The sequence below is a fragment of the Drosophila innubila genome, assembly GCF_004354385.1.
Source record: "Drosophila innubila isolate TH190305 chromosome 2R unlocalized genomic scaffold, UK_Dinn_1.0 1_C_2R, whole genome shotgun sequence".
In the NCBI taxonomy this organism is placed as follows: Eukaryota; Metazoa; Arthropoda; class Insecta; order Diptera; family Drosophilidae; genus Drosophila; species Drosophila innubila.
Genome location: NW_022995374.1, coordinates 2,829,916 through 2,844,262, shown reverse-complemented (window position 1 = coordinate 2,844,262; position 14,347 = coordinate 2,829,916). Strand labels below are relative to the sequence as shown.

General features: G+C 37.7%; 5 protein-coding genes across 8 annotated transcripts; 2 read left to right on the top strand and 3 right to left on the bottom strand.

Annotated features, from left to right (window-relative positions):
* Window positions 1-550: 550 nt before the first annotated feature.
* On the bottom strand, window positions 551-1,507 carry LOC117785934 (ATPase H(+)-transporting accessory protein 2-like). Its single transcript, XM_034624212.1, has one exon. It carries the CDS (start codon window positions 1,505-1,507, stop codon window positions 551-553), a length of 957 nt encoding a protein of 318 aa, XP_034480103.1.
* Window positions 1,508-2,891: 1,384 nt separating this feature from the next.
* LOC117783217 (protein late bloomer) lies at window positions 2,892-4,721 on the top strand. The gene is made up of 5 exons (XM_034620490.1): window positions 2,892-3,142; window positions 3,197-3,370; window positions 3,432-3,587; window positions 4,191-4,385; window positions 4,509-4,721. Exons 1-5 carry the CDS (start codon window positions 3,083-3,085, stop codon window positions 4,578-4,580), a joined length of 657 nt encoding a protein of 218 aa, XP_034476381.1. The 5' UTR covers window positions 2,892-3,082; the 3' UTR covers window positions 4,581-4,721.
* A 553-nt stretch (window positions 4,722-5,274) lies between these two features.
* On the top strand, window positions 5,275-6,823 carry LOC117783214 (protein late bloomer). 2 transcript variants are annotated; one of them, XM_034620487.1, is made up of 5 exons: window positions 5,275-5,362; window positions 5,977-6,159; window positions 6,218-6,373; window positions 6,437-6,634; window positions 6,693-6,823. In XM_034620487.1, exons 1-5 carry the CDS (start codon window positions 5,303-5,305, stop codon window positions 6,762-6,764), a joined length of 669 nt encoding a protein of 222 aa, XP_034476378.1. In that variant the 5' UTR covers window positions 5,275-5,302; the 3' UTR covers window positions 6,765-6,823. The 2 variants fall into 2 exon arrangements, with proteins under 2 accessions (XP_034476378.1, XP_034476379.1); XM_034620488.1 differs by lacking the exon at window positions 5,275-5,362 and adding an exon at window positions 5,762-5,809.
* LOC117783213 (protein late bloomer) lies at window positions 6,755-9,719 on the bottom strand. Its single transcript, XM_034620486.1, has 4 exons — window positions 9,660-9,719; window positions 8,288-8,461; window positions 7,853-8,227; window positions 6,755-6,996 (listed from the first exon to the last, which is right to left on the bottom strand). The coding sequence occupies exons 1-4, from the start codon at window positions 9,717-9,719 to the stop codon at window positions 6,841-6,843; spliced, it is 765 nt and encodes a 254-aa protein (XP_034476377.1). The 3' UTR covers window positions 6,755-6,840.
* Window positions 9,720-9,887: 168 nt separating this feature from the next.
* On the bottom strand, window positions 9,888-14,319 carry LOC117783212 (polypeptide N-acetylgalactosaminyltransferase 3). Of its 3 annotated transcripts, none has more exons than XM_034620483.1 (7): window positions 14,264-14,319; window positions 13,667-14,173; window positions 12,258-12,358; window positions 12,012-12,192; window positions 11,783-11,949; window positions 10,460-11,718; window positions 10,235-10,396 (listed from the first exon to the last, which is right to left on the bottom strand). In XM_034620483.1, exons 2-7 carry the CDS (start codon window positions 13,798-13,800, stop codon window positions 10,235-10,237), a joined length of 2,004 nt encoding a protein of 667 aa, XP_034476374.1. In that variant the 5' UTR covers window positions 13,801-14,173; window positions 14,264-14,319. The 3 variants fall into 3 exon arrangements, with proteins under 3 accessions (XP_034476376.1, XP_034476374.1, XP_034476375.1); XM_034620484.1 differs by having other exon boundaries at window positions 13,667-14,153; XM_034620485.1 differs by lacking the exon at window positions 14,264-14,319 and having other exon boundaries at window positions 9,888-10,396; window positions 13,667-13,800.
* Window positions 14,320-14,347: the final 28 nt, after the last annotated feature.

The window sequence follows — 14,347 nt, the reverse complement described above, 5'->3', positions numbered from 1 at the left end:
TCCTTGCATAGACGTAAATTATGTTTTAAGGATAATTTGTCCTTTGATTCTATGAAATCTTAAAAGTCCTGGTCTTAACTGGAGTTTTAATACCAATCTTGTCAGGATCGAACAAAAAACACTAAAGTTATGATAATAATAACATACTATAAATTTCTTAAAAATAAAAATTTTTTAACTCAAAAGCGGGTATCAGGAATTACTTTTAGAACGACGGTTTCTGGGTGAAATCATCTTAGAATTGATCGTAGATTACGAATTTAGTTTACATTTTTTCAATTTTTTTTGGGCTTATACAAATCGATACACCCTAATGTACATAAATACATCTACACATGTATTTTCTTGATTTGTCATACTTATGTTTTGACTTTGGCATGTGATTCAAATGGTTGCCCAATTCATAAACAATGCACGTAAATTTTGAGAATTTTTTTGGGCTTAATGAACTCAACTAATTATGCTTAGTCAAATTTCATTGTAACTATAAAAAAAAAGAGAGAAGATAAGGTATAAGACATTTATTAAATGAATATTTTAATTAGATAGCTCAGTGTTTCTTCTTTGTAAAGTCCTTGACGGAGCTAACGCGATAGATGACTGAATCCCGACCAGGATCGATAGTGGCAATCGCATAGCAAATGACCGTAACCGATATGACAAAGGCCAAGCTGAACCAAAGCGCAAGATTCGCTATGATTGGGAAATTCAGATCTTTAATAATTTTTTGAAAGGGATTTACAGAGCCCCGAACTCTGGAGTGCGTCTTGGCCTGCAATTGGGATGAATGCTTATTTGAGATTTGCACCAAAAGCACCGAATCGTTGCGTTCCCTGATGGCATCCATTAGATTCTGAACGGTAGCTGCGATCAGGGCTTTAGCTTCATTAATGGGTGCATATCGGGGTACCTTGACAATGCGATCCAAGGACAGGCGAAAGATTAAAGCATGCGAGGGCTTTAAAACGAGCTCCAAGTGCTGCGAAGCATGTTTAATCAGTCCCAATTCTTCCAGAAAGTGCTTGTGGCTCCAGTATTGATGGGGTTGCAGATACTCGATGGGCTGCACAATGGGTGCATCGATGCTACCAAAACAGGACAAGAACTGACCCACTCCTTTCTTGTGATTGACAAAGTTGATGTCATACGCAACGGACAATTGGCTAACCAGATAATCCAGCGAACTTTCGGCATCTGAGCCAATGAATTCATAGGTGCTTGTATCATTCGGTGTTGGCAGATGATAAATACCACGCACTTGAATGATAATCAACGATGTCTTGGCTAGGCTGAAGGGATCCTTAATGGTCATGCCGTTCCAGGGTATTGATCCAATGACAGAATTACCCAGAGCAGCCAGTAGCACATCACCAATATACGAGCTCTCCAATTGATCATTTCCCGTGAATTCTATTGAGCTGGGACTCAGCAGCACTGAGAAATCGCCATCCCCAAAAATGACAGCAATAAACAGCGAGAAAATTACAATACGAATATATGAAAACATGTTGCTTGAATGAGTAATTATCCTATATTTAAACACCCTTAAATTAAAGTGACAGCATTTTAAAGCTACTTTGCTTTGCCCATTTTCATTGATGACCTATATCCTGTACCTTATCACTGATTGATAGATGTATGTATTGTGTTTATTGGATTGTTGCTGCGCACTTTATCATGAATGAGCAAACTTCGAGTAAAAGCTTCTTTTGAGGCCGAGCATAACGGAAATGCGAAAAAGCTCTGTCGACAACGTGACATCATTCCACCCACAAATGTTATGACCGCCAAGCAGACACAACACCCAACAAGTAAGTCTTATTCAATCTAAGATGATTGACTAGAAAATACCCTGCAAATTAGCAAATGATGCTTACTCAATTTGAATTAAAGGCAGGGTATCAAAATGAAACGAATATCAATTTCAGTTGGGATTCAGGATATGTTTGTATTTTGGTTTTCGGTTATACAACGGTTACACAAAATCGCTGTATATCGGTTCTGTAACGGTTACTGGTATTTTGTATATTTCGATTTGTTGTGAATGTTAAAAAAATGATTTGATTTAAAAAAAAAATATATCAAATAAGATCGACATTCAAATTTATAATCGAAATAAGTTAAAAAAACGATGATTTCACCCTAACAACATAATTCAATTTATTGGTTGATTGAACCGAAGCTAACCTTTATACATGAATCGGTTACGAATCGGTTATTTTCGTTTAAGTTAAAAAACGATGATTACACCCTAACAACATAATTACATTTATTGCTTAATTGAACCGAAGCTAACCTTTACACATGAATCGGTTACTAATCGGTTATTTCCGTTTAAGTTAAAAAAACTATGATTTCACGCTAACAACATAATTAAATTTATTGCTTGATTGAACCGAAGGTAACCTTTACACATGAAACGGTTACTAATCGGTTATTTCCGTTTTGAATTATTTCGGTTTGAATAATTTCGGTTTGAATATTTTTGGTATAAAAAAAAAGTGTTTTTCGGTTAGGGTTTCAGTTACAGCTACCAATTTCAATCGGTTAACCGCTAAAAGGTCACGGTTTTGATTACGGTTTTAATTCCTTAATAAAACATAGTCTTAAAATATTTTTTTTTTAATGCGTATACTTAATAATTTTTTTTTTTTGAATTGCTATACTGTATCAGTTATATCAACAAATAGAAATGTTGATTAAAGATATTATGCTTTTTACATTTTCATACGCGATGATTCCCATGTTACAAACTTTTTTTTAATACAGGGTATAATCAAAACAACAACAACAAGAACTTTGAATGTGGATTTCTTATGAGAAGGCAACAATTGAAAACGGCTAGCTGATTGTCTGTGCTGTCTGTTCTGTCTGTTGACTAGTGTAGCCTTTTGAAGCGCCATAATTTCAAAATAAAAGCGCCTCGTTTAGTCGCAATTCAACGTGTACGGCAAAAGGGCTGAAATAGTGCGAGTATTTTCATTGTTTCCATTTTGTGTAAGAAGTGGAGCCAAGGAACTTTAATAACACGCAATTGGACGCACTATCGATTGGTTTCCCTTTGATTGAAAGAACTTCAAACATGGGCTGTCGCATATCCTTTCTGAAAACTCTGCTCATCATTTTGAATGTGCTGCTTTCGGTGCGTATGCGTAATATCTGTGATTATATTCAATTCGGCACAGCTCGTTTGCAGTTAATTGGCGTGACGTTAATTGCGCTGTCAGTCTACGAGCTGAACAGCTCCTCGTCGGGCACCTTCGAGCACATTGCAATTGTGGTGCAGATATTTGTGGGTTCCTTTGTGGTGCTCAGCTCTTTTCTCGGCTGCTTTGCGGCCGGACGCGTCTCTTTGGGGCTCATTTGGAGCGTAAGTGAGCTGGAATGATTAAGCATGATTTGTTAGTTTATTGAGCGCATATTCTTTGCAGTTTGTCACCTGCATGTTGTTACTGATCAGCCTGCAAATCTATATAATTGCCGCCGCTCACTCCACGGATTATGTGCAGCGAGCACGCACGGATTTCCTGGCACTCTGGACGGATCAGCAAAAAAACATTGAACGCATTGCAGACCTGGAGCAAAAGGTAAAAGATCAACGACTGTACACTGAAAATATAATAGCAACTTCTACAATCAAAAACATTCATCTTCAATATTTTGTTTTTAAAATAAGAACATTTTACTAATTTTAAGTATATTCTAAAAAATCAAAGTTCTTAATACAAGAATTTAAATCTTAAATTGTTGGGAAAGCATAAATATGTACTATTTCGTATGGAGCAAAAGGTTGACGCGTGGCGCTCTGGTTAGAGAAACCGCTACAGTTGTGAAGCAGTAGGCGCCGGTTCGAACCCCACTCGAAACTAATTAAAATAACATTTATAAAATTACCAAGACACAATATAAGATTTTTATAAAAAAAAAAGAAGAAAATTATAAATGAATAAATAATTTTTATTTTTTTATTATTTGATTTTAATTTTAAAAACATTTATTCTTAAAATAAGAACTTGGTCTTACTTGAAATGTTCTTAAAACCAAGATGTGTTCTCTTAATTCAATAATTTTATATTCTCAACGCATTTTTTCACCAATATTCGTAGTTTTGAGACCAAAATCTTGATTTTAGAACATTTCTTTTTATCAGTGTAGCTTGATTTCATTATTATAATATATTCCCCTTACAGTATTCTTGCTGTGGCCAGAAAGGACCGCAGGATTATATTCTGCAAGGAGGCGCCTATCCGACGAGTTGTTATCAAAATCAGGAGCGTGCTTATAGTCAACTATTTAGCGGCGGTTGTGTTGAGGCTGTGGAGTTGCATGCCACAAACAATGTCGATAATGGACTCATCATAAAATGGCTGCTTTTTGTGGTGGAGGCAAGTTATGCGCCATGACCTTGACGGACTTATCATAATTTATGGCTAGATTAGTAAATTTAAGAATAGATATTCCAAATATATCTAATCGATTCTATTTTTTTCTGCCTATCATCCACACAGTCTTGCGCCCTGATCTCGTCCACCCATCTGGGCATTACAGTACGGAATAAACTGCGGCGAGAGCGTTTTTGAAAGGTTTTTGCAATTAGTCACTAATTAAAAAAAAAAAAAAAAAAAAAAAAAAATACTTAAATGTAGCATCCCTAAGTGTTGGCATTTTACAAAATAAATTGTGCAAAACTGTTGTTAACAAATAAATATAAAACACTTTAAGGCACTTTCTTAATTGATACGATCAAATGGTCAATATGTCGGATACAATGGAAATGCCATAAATTTTGAATTTCTATTTGTGCATCGATTTCCAACAAACAACGTAGCGTATAAGCAGATAAGTAGATAGATAGATGGATATATAGCTGTCTATAAAGACGCATATAAAAATATATGGTAAACTAATGTCGGATGTCTGTTGTCGGATGTCTGCTGCCGCCAGTTGTCTGCCTATCGAGGCGGGAGTGTCTCTTGAGTAACGACCAACCGCCAGTCCATGCGTCTGTCCGTCCGACCGTCTGTCCGTCCGTCCGTCCGTCGCGAGCAGGCGGCAACCACTCAACGGATTTGTAAACATTTCGCAGTTTTTCTTCAAGTTGAACGAGTTGAGTTCTCTTAGCAGCAGCATCCAAAATAACATTAACAGTTTCGAGCTCGAAAAGCGCGCTTCTCAGTCGGCAAACGTTGGAGACGCAAACAAGAGCGAATGGCATATGAAAAAATAATATAAATATATATATATATATATATTGTTATAATTTTAGTACAATAACTAGATTCAAAGTAAACACAACAGAATAATGCCCACAGTGCAGGTGTGTCTGCAATGGACGGCAGTGGTTTTCAATACATTTACTTTGGTGAGTTTTGTCAAATCAGAACGAGTAAATTATAAATCACAAAAGATAAATAAATTCTTAACTTTTATCATACATAAATACCTTATTATATAGCTGACATGTTGTTGCCTTGTGTGTAAGCATTTATTATTTTTAATTAATAAGAAGTTGACTCACAAGGCGTATGCGTAATGTTTGAATGCAGCTCATTAAATTGCTAATTCTACAGTTGTTTGCTTCCATTTAAACAATCCATAAAATTCGCAATATTTGTTGATGTTTTTTAATTGCTTAATGTAATTTTGTATACAATCAATTTGGCAGCAAACAAATCTCCGGCTTCCATTCTGCCAGACAACATGTCACTTTACTTATTTTTAATTATTTTCAATTTCGCACAACCAACTTAAGTCAGCTGCGTGTGTATATATATATATGCCTGCTGCTATTTTAAAAATAAAATCGAAAGTAATTTAATGTATTTATATTTATTTTCTTTGGCTTGCCTGTGAACCAAATGAAATTTTATTTATTTGCCAACGTTTGTTATTATGCTTTCATTTATTATTTTTTATGCGCTGTGACGTAGTTAATTAGCAGACTATTAATCCGTTTAATTTTTTAATTTTAAACAGATAATCGGTAGTCTGGCCGCTTTGGCTGGTGCCTATGAGTTGCTCTACAAATTGGAGGAGGGCTCTGCGGAGCACATTGATATTGATAAGCTGGTGCAATTGGTGATAGCGGGTACACTCATTCTGGCAGCCATCATTGGCTGCTTGGGCGCCTTTCTGGGATCTATCAAAGTGCTGGTTGTGGTGAGTATTTATCACAGTAATTGTATTTACTAGTTGATATACTGTGATTTATTTACAGCACTTGGCAATTTTGGGCTTGTTGATAACGGCTCACACCTGGAAACTGTCCAACTACAATGAGACAAAGCAATTGGATGCCACCGAAGTGTTTGTTATGGGCATTTGGATGAAGGAGCTGATTCATCCCGGTGCCATGTATCAGCTGCAGCGTAGGGTGAGTCAATCAGAATAAAGAAATTGCGAAAATATATTTTAAATTGCGGTCTGCTGTGCTAAGTATGAATGCTGCGGTGATAAAGGTTACTCGGACTACACAAGCCTAAAGATGAGAATACCACCGAGCTGTTTCCACACCGTGGAGGGTGTCCATGCCTTGTATCCCTATTCCGATGGCTGCATGACGGCTGTCAAGCGGGAACACCTCAACATTTATCGTTTGGAAAAGTGGGCACACATTGGACTCATCAGCTATGAGGTAGGTCTTAGTCTGTCTTGCCTCAACTCTTTAATATCTTGTATATTTTCAACTGCAGATGGTGGGCATCATTTTGGCCATAACGCTGAGTTGTCAGCTTACCACCAAAACACGACGCTATACCTACTAAAACTTAGTATTTTACTATGCATTTGACATACAATAAACTACATATATTTATAACGTTGACTTGCTTTCAAACACTTTCACACGTTGTCCAGCAATTGGGTCCTTGAGCCTATATGATTGGCACGCGGCTCCCGGCGCACACCTGGCGCCACCTGTTGGCGTGCCTGTCTCTCCCGTTGGCGTAGCTTGTAGAGCAGCAGACTCAGTGCAATGGTTTGGATCAGTATAAAGATCTACGAGAAAAATGACATTTGTTATCCAGGTTTACAGCCGTATAGGAAGCGTAACTCTTAAACGGTATTAACCGATTGATATTGGTAACCCGTAACTGATATTCTAACCGAAACAAAACATTTTTAATGTAACGAAACCAAAAACCGAAGTTATTTAAAAAGATATAGCCGATTTGTAACCGATTCATGTATAACGGTTAGTTTCAATTCAATTACGCATTAAATTCAATTATTATCATCGTTATTTTGATTATAAATTTGAATACCGATCTTAAATTACGCATTAAATTCAAATATCATCATCGTTTTTCAAACTTATTTTAATTATAAATTTGAATATCGATCTTATTAGATAGATATTTTTTGAAATTAAACCGAAATAACCGATTAGTTTCCGATTCAAGTATAACGGTTAGTTTTGGGTCAATCAAGCGCTAGTTTTAATTATGCAGTTAACATGTAATCATTGTTTTTTAAACTAATTTTGATTGTTAATTTTGAATATAGATCTTGTTGGATAGATTTTTTTTTAATCAAAAAATTTTCACTTTTTTTCACATTTTGACAATTAATTTAGTTTCTGGTAAGCCGATACCAATATTTTGAAACCGAAATATACAAAAAAAAAAAAAACCGGTAACCGTTACGAAATTGATATATAAAGACATTGTGTAACCGATAACTAAAATACAGACATAACCGAAATCCTAATTTAAACCGATATTCGATTCGGTTTAATACCCTGTATGTTAGGTTATAAAAGATCAGTGAACTGCAGCTGCAACTGTTTCTGCGGTTGCAGTTGTTGTTGCTGTTATTGTTGTTGTTGCGGTTAGTTAAGGTGTCAATTGCCTACCTCAAGGCCAACAATGCAGCACATGAACAGCTTATCACGATGCTGAATGCCGCTCTGACTCCGACTGTTGTTCAAAGTCGCCTTGCAGCCACGAGAGATCAGCTTGAGATTGCTGCTGCCATCGGCATCCAACAGCTGCTGATAACAACTTGATGGTATGGACACATTTAAGTTCTTGTAATCCTCGGCATTGTTGTAACCGCAGCAATGTTGTTGCTGCTCATATTTCTGCATCAGCTCGGGCTGTTTGTCCAAATCTTGCCAGGCCAGTGACAGCTCCAGCTGCTGCCAGGCGCCTTTGTATCGGTTATGAGGCTGATAGTTGTGCACCTGCAGATATTCCACGGCCAGCACGATCAGAATGAAGCAGGTGAACTGAAATATATGCAACATTTGCATAAACACAAAACTGAATTACTCTTTGCACAAACTTACAATAATATTAACGCTCAGCAAATTGCAGACCATGCCATAGCATCCGAATATGACAATCATGCAGATGGTTGCACCCAGCACAAGGCTCTCCACAAAGTAAGTGTGCTCCGGCGTATTGGGTTCTACTATTTGCAGTCCCAAACCTGCTGCAGACATTACGCCTATGGCCAGCAGCTAAAATAGAAGATTGAAAGCAGGATTTAAAGCTGTAATCAAAAAGTAACCTTTAACCTATAAAAACCGATTGAAATTGGTAACCAAAACTGAAATCCTAACTAAAAACAACTCTTTTTTTAATAACACCGCAACCGTAAAACCGAAATTATTCAATCTGAAATATCCGATTAGTAACCGTTTCCTGTATAACGTAAGTTATGGTTAAATTAAGCACAAAATTTAATTAAGTTCTTAAGCTGTAATCATCTTTTTCTAAATTAATTTTGACTTTAATTTTAAACAGGGAATCAAACCGATACATATATAGCTTACGGTTTTGGTTCCAGTGCGTCCCGAAATAGCTATTTCGGTAAAAGGTTCTATTTAATTTTTTCCCTTTGGTTCCAGTATCTGTACTGGTACGTAACGGTACAACAAATCAATTTTGAAACATTTTAAAATTTTAAGATGTCGTTTTATAATAAATATGACATCGAAATAAACAGAATATTTGAATGCAGAATAAATGTAGAGTCCAAGTCATGATCAAAATGACATTCCGCTTGAAAATCGGTTCAGTTTTAATATAGTTATGACAGTTTGCAGTTGATTAGACTTCGTATTTAGCCACTTTACAAGTCCAAATTTTTGTTCCATTTCACATGATTTTTTGCAAACAAATGAAAGGTCTCAGAATCAAGTTAAAAGTGTTGTTTTATACTAATTACGATATAAGGAGTTGATTAAAATTAAAAAGTAGAGATTTAAAATTTTGATTTTTCGAAATTTCAAAGGGGGGACCCTTAGCATCGAAATCGAATCTTGGTCGAAAATAATTAAATTTTCTTAATGAACAAAAATTGAATACAGAATGAATTTAGAGGCCAAATCATGATCAAAATGACATTCCGCTTAAAAATCGGTTCAGTTTTGATGGAGTTATGACAGTTTGAAGCTGGTCAGAATTTGGATCTAGCGACATTACAAGTCCAAATTTTTGTTCCATTTCACATGATTTTTTACAAAAAAATGAAAGGTCTCAGAATCAAGTTTAAAGTGTTGTTTTATACTCATTACGATATAAGGAGTTGATTAAAATAAAAAACTTGAGATTTAAAATTTTGAATTTTCGAAATTTCAAAGGGGGGACCCTTAGCATCGAAATCAATATTTAGTAGAATCTAGAGTTTAGAGTAAATTTTGCAGTTAAACTCACCATGTAGAGAAAATTGGACAAAAGTCCCGTGTATTTGATTGTGTTATAGTAGACGATCATGTTGAGAATGCGACAATCTGCAGCAGATGCGCCAAATTTAAATCAACTGGAACGTTATTGACCTGCTCAGCCGATAAGCTATATACAAAATTATATTATAGACACAAAAGAATGAGAATACTTATAATATAAGGTTATATGATAGAGATAGAAGAAATACTCTGGCACTTTCTACGTTATATGTTTTTTATTAAAGTTTTGTAAAATGTTTAAAAGTATTTAGTACTTGTTAATTAATGTCTTAAAATTGCCTAAATATTTGCTTAATAAATATGACATAGAATTGCATAAAGTTCCATCAAGTCGCAATACACTGGGAGAAAAGCTCCCAATGCATTCAATAATGTTTCACAAACAATTCTTGTGGGCGTAACTCGGTTTTTTTTTTATCGTGTGGGAAATGAAGTCTTTACATTATATTTAATGTAAAAACAAATGGGGGGTGGGGGGCATAAACAATTTCAATAAATATCACATTGCGTTAGATTGCTGGCAGGGATTTGTGCTTAGCAGTATTACATGCGCCATGGCAATGGTATAAGACCCCATTTCTGTGTTATATCCTTGAAGTTACAATCTGTTGTTAGCACCACTTTTTCCGTCTTTTGTGTGCGCGCATTTGTAGCCGACTTTAGAGTAAGACAAAGTTTCGATTCCCGATGTGAAATCTGTTGGGTCTGTAATAAAGATTTGTAGAGATGAGTTTAATAAACAGTCAAGAGGAACTAATGATTACTTACATCCATATCGTAGGTCCAGAATTGACTTGATTCTACGGCACAGGGCATTAGCATCACATTCGACGTGGTTGTATTCCGTTGATTTCGCAGCAGCTTAGCAGCGCCTTGTTTTGGCGCACGATGAGTGAGACAGACATTCTCATTGGTCATTATCTGGCCCTTGGGCGTAATGACAAACATGTCCATGCTCTGCGCATGCGATGAACAGTCTCCCACCGTGACGGGTTGCAGGGAGGAGCGTGGCGCATCATTATGCAGTGGACGCAGGCATTTATCTCGCTCCAAGTCGATCAACGAAGTGAATTCGTCTGCTTTGCTCTCGATCTGCTCGAAAGCCTTCTTCCAATCGCGTGACAGCGCTCTTCCCGGCAGATTCTTCATGTAGTCACTGTAGGCTTGAGCACACTCCGTCTCGCCATCCAGCCAGATAATCTTGCCAAAGAAGCGATCTGGCGCCGGAAAGAAATGCTCTGGCCAAATGTTCTCCAGATACCATGAAAACGGTTTGCATTGCAGTTTCTCACGCAGTGCCAAACGCTCCGTGACATTCACTTTATCTCTAGCATTAAGCGAAAGTCCCGCCGTATAGAGCATGACAAAATACTGCCAGTCGTCCATCCAGACGGTGGCTGCTCTGGCCAGATTTGCAGTGAGCACCTCGCTCATGCCGCCCGGGAAAGTATACGGCGTGCTGCTCCTGAATATGTGGCCCACATGTGAGCAGGGACTAATCTCGATGCGGCCACCGCACTGCCAAATGCGGAACGACATCTCCACGTTCTCTCCTCCCCAGATGCGCATGTCGCTGTCGTAGGCGCCCATTTCATAGAAATACTTGCGATCGATGGCAAAGAGACCGCCAGCCATGCCGGGTGTGGCTGTGGGAGCTGTGCCATCCTTGGGCTTGACACTAGTTTGACGCTTGCGATCCGAGGAGAACCAGCGGAAGCTCAACTGCCAGTTGAATGCTCCCCAATGGTTCTCAAAGGTCTTTGTGTAGCTGAAGTTATCATCTGAAATGATGTCTATGACCGGACAGATGACCACTTGACGTGACTGCTGAATGCGTTCCAGCAGCGGTTCCAGCCAGCCACGAGAGCATTCACAATGGGCGTCCAGAAAGGTCAGTACATCGCCCCGCGCATGCTGGGCGCCCATGAGGCGCGCAGGCACCAAACCGCTGCGTTCTTTCATGCGATACAGACGCGTAGGCACCGCCAGAACCTGTATATAGGCTTCCAGTTGTCGCTTCAGGAATGCTGTAAATGCAAATGGGCGTTATCTCAGATTGGAATTAAAGTAAACCACTTAAAGACTGCTTACAGCGATCGCTGGCATCGTCCACCAGGATGATCTCCTTCAGCAAATGACGAGGCGATCGATTAATAACGCTGGTAATGGTTCGCAGCAGCACGGACCAGGCCTCATTATGGAACACAATAATGACCGATGTTGTGGGCAGACTCTTCACATACCTCTTGTCGCGACATCTGTAAATTTTATATTAATTTAAATACATTTTTAAAGTGCTTTTTTTAAGATAAAAACTTACTCTGGTGTTCTGTAGTCCTTGAGTGTTCGATTTAAGGGTATGCGATCACTGGCCAGTATATTAAAGCTGTTCAGCTTAAAGAAACGCTGCATACGGAAACGATCGCGCGGCGGAATAATTACGGGTCTGCCATCGGCGCCCTCGCTCTGTTTAGGCTCGAACTGGTTAATGTTGTAATCGTCTGCAAATGCTAAAGTCATTGTTGAATAGGTTCATTGTGTCATTTGTTAAGTGGGTTTTAATAACCTGCAGTCATGTTGCCGAAGATGTCTCCCTTGCCAATATAGTGGGCCACAATGTTTTTATATGGCCAAAGCGAGCGTCGTTTGGGCGGCGGTTTCGGATGACTTTGCAAGAAAGCCCCAATACCAAAGACCAATGACCAAGTGATCCAAAAAAGCCACAAAATATATAAAAATAAATTAAAGCAAACAATAGATGACACTGGCAATAATTTGTAGTATGTATTTAACAATGAGCCGCATTAAACGAATTGATAAACACTAGAAATGGGGGGTAAAAAAAAATGAAAACAAGCAGATCAGTCGAGCGCACTCGACAGTTGGATACCCTGCGCCGAAAATTTGATGGCCCTGCAGAAATCTATATTAAATCCATATCGTGTCAGATTGGTTGAGATATTTCAGAAAACAAAGAAGTTTTCCATACTATAAGTTTATTTTTGATTGAGCGTCTTCATGGCAGCTATATGATATAGTTGATCGATTTGAACCAAATTTTGTCAGAATGTATAATACCAGCCCAGATGTATATTCTATCAGTTTGGTTAAGATATCTCAAAAAACAAAAAACTTTTTCATACTAAAACTTCATTTTCGACCTATCGTTTCTAGGGCAGCTATATGATATAGTGCTCCAATTCAAAAATAAAATTAACTGGATCTGCGTATGCTATTCAAGAAACTACACACTAAATTTGAAATTTCTTTCTCTAAAAATCATTAGAATGTAGAGTGTTTATTCGAATTACGCCTATTAGAAGGGGCGTGGCAAAATTAAAAAATAATCTTGATCTGCCTGACATCATAATAAGTCTACATATCAATTTTGGTGCTTCTAGCTCTTACCATCTCTGAGATCTTTTCGTTCAAGAGAACAGACAGACGGACATGGCTATATCTGCTCGACTGTTGATGTTGATTAAGAATAAATATATATATTTAATGGGGTCTGTTACATACTGTGCACAAACTTAATATACCCGCACAGGGTATTTAAAATGAAAATCAAAAATAATAAAAAAAATGCAAAGTAGCTATAAAAATCGAAAGCAAGGCTAGATAGATGGACCATAGACTGAGACTGAGACCCACAGAGAGAGAGAGAGGGAGAGACCCGTCCAGTCAGGTTACTCGAGTGTAACATCAAAAGCCGCCAACGCCACTTGCAACACCATCCAACAAAAACAAACAGACAGACAATTTGCCTTGAAGGAAATTATGCAATGACACTGGCTGCAACGCAACAGTTACCAACCAAGCTACCAGGTTGCATCTTTATGGCAAATTCCACCAGCGACTTCCTTCAAAAACCAGTAATTGTTCAGTTAGCACACAATATACTCAACTGTTTTGAATTGTTATTATTGTTATTACTATTGTTATTGTTCCTGTTTGTTGTTGTTGTTTACTCACCGCGGTTCTGCGTCAGAGCTCTGAATGCTTGACACATATAAGTTTATGCTAATTGCAAACATGAAGAATGCAAAAAACAACAAAAACAGGTATAACAACCAGAGCTTCTTCAGCTGCTGGAATCGAAGACCCATTTTGAAGAATTTCTATTTATTTCGGTTTGGACAGTCAATGCTTCCTCTTCTTCTTCTTCTACGTATACTTCTTGTGCTGCTGCTGCTGTTGTCTTTAATTTGTTTGCGATCCGTCTTCGTCTTTTAAGCGTTGTTATTGCCTTCAGCTACGCTGTGTTAATGACCGGCAACAATTCCAAGATACAACTTTAAGCCAACTTCGCCAGCTCCTCTCTTTCTCTCTTCGTTGCCAACTAAGCGATCGCTGAGAAATTAATCTCTTATTTGTTGTGCTACCGCCAAACGCAGCTGGCAAGTCTATGTAGCGTGTAAACACTGTAGCAGCCGTTATATTTCGTAGTACTTTATGCCAACTGTGCAAAATGATTTATAACTGCAATTCGTTAGCTCGAAATTTTGCTTTTATCTAAAGAAGTTATTTATACGCGGCTCACAAAAGTTTTTCAGCATATTTTCTGTTTACGTTCTTCTGTTGTAGTATTAAGTCGAAGGTTGCCACCCAGTAAAAATTTGCTATATGGCTAGATTTTTTAGCTAAAAAATAGGT